At 36.8% G+C, this 5,167-nt stretch overlaps 1 protein-coding gene across 1 annotated transcript in view; it reads right to left on the reverse strand.

The window, feature by feature from the left end:
• Nucleotides 1–2,590: 2,590 nt before the first annotated feature.
• The window catches only part of LOC113214890 (uncharacterized), a 9,279-nt gene continuing 6,702 nt past the window's right edge, over nt 2,591–5,167 (reverse strand). The window contains exon 3 of the mRNA XM_026434397.2: nt 2,591–4,180. Coding sequence (XP_026290182.2) covers nt 2,900–4,180 — 1,281 coding nt within the window. The 3' untranslated portion in view covers nt 2,591–2,899. The remainder of the gene's footprint in view (nt 4,181–5,167) is intronic.

Below are 5,167 nucleotides of genomic sequence, written 5' to 3' on the forward strand. Positions count from 1 at the left end.
AAAGTTACGAATAGCCCAGGGGCCAAGGAGGACTGGCCAAAACAAGCAGAAGCCAAAGCGCTGCAAAGCGTACCACCCTAAAAACCAAAACACACCATCTTTTCGAGGCCGCGGACACTTACACATCTTGTCTACTACAAGATATTAATACACTTTGCACTCCTTAGTGTTTTTCTACAACATTTTATGAAAATATACTCCAAAAGTTCAACAAAACATATTTTTATTTTTCGCCTCGGGGTGTTGGTGAAAAGGCGCACTGGAGTCCAGCCGCCATCTTTGTAGCTTCATGTTTGTTAGTATGATCGTAACCTCCGTGTGCAATGTGCATATTGGTTTTATCATGGAGTAGAACTATAATGGAGAAGCAACTAAGTACGTTGAAATGTGTGCCGCGCTGGCTGGCGAAGTGATCTCCTCTGAAGCCAATGTGCTTAGAAATCTCACCTACTCAGTTTTGGAAGCCTATGGTCTACTGCAGCTAATGATGCCCTTGTTTTGAGTGTAGCATCATTTAAACTGGAGCTACGACGCCTGGAACGCCGCAGATCTGTTTTCGGCCATGTGCCACCCGTGTATGTAGAAAGAGACAGAGCCAGGTTCATGAATGTCCATGAAATAAAAACCGTCTGACACTGCGGCGTTCAGGGTCTTCACGGATGTGTACAAAAGGAAGAATTTGAAGTAAAAGCTTTTAATTCAGTGGCCCTATTCGAAGAAATATGACCCTCACTCTGTCTGTCTCTCTCTACATACACGGGTGGCACATAGCCGAAAACAGATTTGCGACGTTCCAGGCGTCGTAGCTCCAGCTTGAATGATGCTACACTCAAAACAAAGGCATCATTAGCTGCAGTAGACCATAGACTTCCAAAAACTGAGTGGGTGAGATTTCTAAGCACATTGGCTTCAGAGGAGATAGCTTCGCCAGCCAGCGCGGCGCACATTCTAACGTACTTAGTTGCAACTCCATTATAGTTCTACTCCATGGTTTTATTGACAAGAAAAGGCTGACAGTAACATCTGGTATCCCTAACAGTCCAATTTTCGATTCTTCCCGAAAGTCCGAAAGTAGGGTTAAAGTACTCCAAATTACAGGATAACCGTGTGTCACTGTTAAAAAAATTGCAGTAAATTTACAGCGAAAATGTGATTAATTTTGTTAGCAGCATAAACTGTATTTTTACAGGCCTTACTGTAAAAAAGCAGCGTTAATTAAAATGTTGGAAACAAAGTTTCCGACCAAAAGAAGTTACTTTGTTTTGCTCTTGAAAAAAAAAAAGGTTATAATACGAGTGTCCTGTTTTGGAACGAAATGTGCTGCAAACAAAATTAACTTCTCTTTTCTTGTAAATGTACATCAAAGTAATACGTAGTAGTTTTTGTTGTGGGCCACTTTGGGCCGAATATCACAAGTTTCGAGAGTGTTCAAATGAAAACAACATTTCTGTTACATTACAGTAGTGTCAATCAGGCAGTAAGTCATTAGGTGACAGATATTTTTAACAGTGTAGACAGACTATAATGTGATAATGTATGCTGGAACCGGTAATACTACTCATAAGTACGCATCCAATCGCGGGTATTGTCACCATACCAGTCAATAAGAATCTAAAATGCATCTGTTTTGTGTTCCTTGCTGTTTTGAAGTTGATGTCTTGTTTCAGTAAAAAAATGTTCAAAAACTTTTCCTTTCAAACTTAATATAATTAAAGACTTTTGTCTTTATTCTGAAATTTTCAGGAGTGCTTGTTACTAATGTTATTTATATAATTCTCTACCATGGAAATTGTGAATAGATTTCCGCCTTTCCATACGTTAGTAATATTTTTGGCACAATTTTGGGTAAGTATATCAAATTAAAACCTTTTAAAACTGTGAGATAGGTTGGTTCAGAATGACAATTTCAGCATGTTTGATCTCGGCTTGCACATGGTTCTAATCTCGATATAATGTAGCTTCCTTGCAAACATGCCACGTTCGATTGAAATCCGATATCAGGAACCATGTGCAAGCCGGGCTCTCTCTTTTATTTGGAACCACCCTAATGTGAGGTCTCTAGAATCGAACTCAGTACATTGTTCTAAACAGATAATGGAAAGAATAACTTGTTGTTGCGTTTGATTTATTAAAATTTCAGTTTTCTTTTCAGGAGCTATGCAGTGCAGACCACGGTATTTCCTCTGCATTCATTGCAATCCATATAATTTTTTGTCTGACCTCAATGAGCTCAATAACCACCTTATGCTGATACATACTGGTATCAAGACATTCTCTTGTGGCCATTGTAAGGAAGGTTTTTTGCACTGGAGATCCCTCATACGTCATATTGAAAATGAACATGTTAAGAAATCAAATCAAAGTAATGGTAGTGCTTCTTCATCTGACTCTTGAGCAGCTGACAACAATTTGCGAGGCAATGAAGGTATTGTGAAAGCCAATACAAATGTGCTGATGCAAAGTTTTCAAAATATATAAAATTGTGTTTTCTTGTGTTTTAGTTTTTTATATTATTTTATTGGCTGAGCGATTAGCGAAGCCTATTACTCCAGTGATGATCAAAAAGTTTCACGTCTGTCTGTCTGTGTGTAGAGATAGGAAAATTGCGCGTTTCAAGTTGCCCGATTATGCTCTAAAAATGCGAACATTTATGCCCTAAATATGCTCTGAAAATGGGTCAATTATGCTCCGATTATGCTTCGTTTTTTACGATTTTATGCGATTTTATGCTTTTTGGTCGTAAAATCGGCAAATTTGCTGAAAAACAGTGTTTAGGTTTAAAGTTCACTTAGAAAAGAAAAAAGATAAAATAGATTCAACAGTTTAATTAAGAAAAAAAATGGATCTTTCTGTGGTCAGTGATCATCAAACAGAACATTTTGGACTAAAATACAATTGTCTAGAGGTCGTCGTCAGGGTCCTCCTCACTCTCTGGTGATAATGGCAAGGTCACTGAGTTGTCAGGGTCATGTCCAGCAACAGCAACTGTGTCAGTCATGTCAATTTCGTCACTAAAATACATACATATCATGATTTCAGTGTTTTCAGCACTGAGCCTGCACCTTTTAGAACTTAAAATATCATTATAAGCTGAGAAAGCTCTTTCACTGTCGACATTTGACACTGGCATATGCAGGACTTGCATACACAGTGCAAAAAATTCTGGGTGATCCGTCTTCATTGACAGCAATGCTTCACACATGACATCACCTTTCTTATTATTATTATTATTCGAATGGAGATATTCTTTCACAGCATCTGATAACAAACCATGCAAGACCTTAAAATTAGGGAGTGGGATACTATTAAGCAGTGCAATATTATTTTTTGCAGTTTCAAAATCTGTATCAGAACAACCTAAAACAATTTTACTAGGGTTAAACAAAGTTTGGGCTGCTTGAAAATAATTTCTAGCAGTATCATTGGCTAAATACTCAGTCAATATCTCATCACATTTTTTTGCCACAGCCTTAATCCTATCACACACAGCTCTTTGCTTCTGATTAGAAAGTTTTTGGAGACTAGATTTTGTTTCCTTAAACAAAACAGAAGTTATATTACTAGCTGACCCAAGTAAATGAAACACTTTCTTGATGTCATTTACCTTAGAATAAACAACATGTGCCATTGGGTACAGAGATCCTTCTAAAAATAAAATCAAATCACAGACACTGGAACAGTACTCTACAACAAAGTCAGCTTCAGTTTTAATAACCTTTAAATCATCTGCAGATAGCTTTTTAAAATATTGCACAGAGTTGACCTTTTCTGATTCAGGGATGGTTTTTGCATAATTTGTGACATCCTCAAGATAGGTAGAGATATACTGAACTGACTTTTTCCAGGAACCCCACCTGGTCATCACTGGCATAGGGAAAAGTTTGGGCTCTTTAGCCTTTGAAAAAGAATAAGTATCTTTCAAATACTGAATATATCTGTGCTTCCGCTTCCGTGTATTTTTAAAAAGTTGCTTTGTATTCATTACACATTCATGTAACATCTGCAGCTTGTCAGAGAAAACTTTAACCACTTTATCTGTTTTGTGTGCCCAACATTGAATGTGAACAAGATTTGGGTTAACCAACTCTTTCAGAAGTTTAGCACATAGAGTCATGTAAGCAGCTCCATCAGAGACAACTGCAGCACAATTTTCATGTGCCAAATCAAATTGAAGTAGAGTCTGCAACAACCAAAAAGATTAAATTAATATTGTATATAAAAAAATCTATTAAAAAGCACATTTTGGGATACCAGTCAATAAGAATCTAAAATGCATCTGTTTTGTGTTCCTTGCTGTTTTGAAGTTGATGTCTTGTTTCAGTAAAAAAATGTTCAAAAACTTTTCCTTTCAAACTTAATATAATTAAAGACTTTTGTCTTTATTCTGAAATTTTCAGGAGTGCTTGTTACTAATGTTATTTATATAATTCTCTACCATGGAAATTGTGAATAGATTTCCGCCTTTCCATACGTTAGTAATATTTTTGGCACAATTTTGGGTAAGTATATCAAATTAAAACCTTTTAAAACTGTGAGATAGGTTGGTTCAGAATGACAATTTCAGCATGTTTGATCTCGGCTTGCACATGGTTCTAATCTCGAATATTAACCAAACGCGGCTTGTTGGAAATATAATGTAGCTTCCTTGCAAACATGCCACGTTCGATTGAAATCCGATATCAGGAACCATGTGCAAGCCGGGCTCTCTCTTTTATTTGGAACCACCCTAATGTGAGGTCTCTAGAATCGAACTCAGTACATTGTTCTAAACAGATAATGGAAAGAATAACTTGTTGTTGCGTTTGATTTATTAAAATTTCAGTTTTCTTTTCAGGAGCTATGCAGTGCAGACCACGGTATTTCCTCTGCATTCATTGCAATCCATATAATTTTTTGTCTGACCTCAATGAGCTCAATAACCACCTTATGCTGATACATACTGGTATCAAGACATTCTCTTGTGGCCATTGTAAGGAAGGTTTTTTGCACTGGAGATCCCTCATACGTCATATTGAAAATGAACATGTTAAGAAATCAAATCAAAGTAATGGTAGTGCTTCTTCATCTGACTCTTGAGCAGCTGACAACAATTTGCGAGGCAATGAAGGTATTGTGAAAGCCAATACAAATGTGCTGATGCAAAGTTTTCAAAATATATAAAATTGTG

The sequence above is a fragment of the Frankliniella occidentalis genome, unplaced genomic scaffold, assembly GCF_000697945.3.
Source record: "Frankliniella occidentalis isolate FOCC.00 unplaced genomic scaffold, Focc_3.1 Scaffold87, whole genome shotgun sequence".
Classification (NCBI taxonomy): domain Eukaryota; kingdom Metazoa; phylum Arthropoda; class Insecta; order Thysanoptera; family Thripidae; genus Frankliniella; species Frankliniella occidentalis.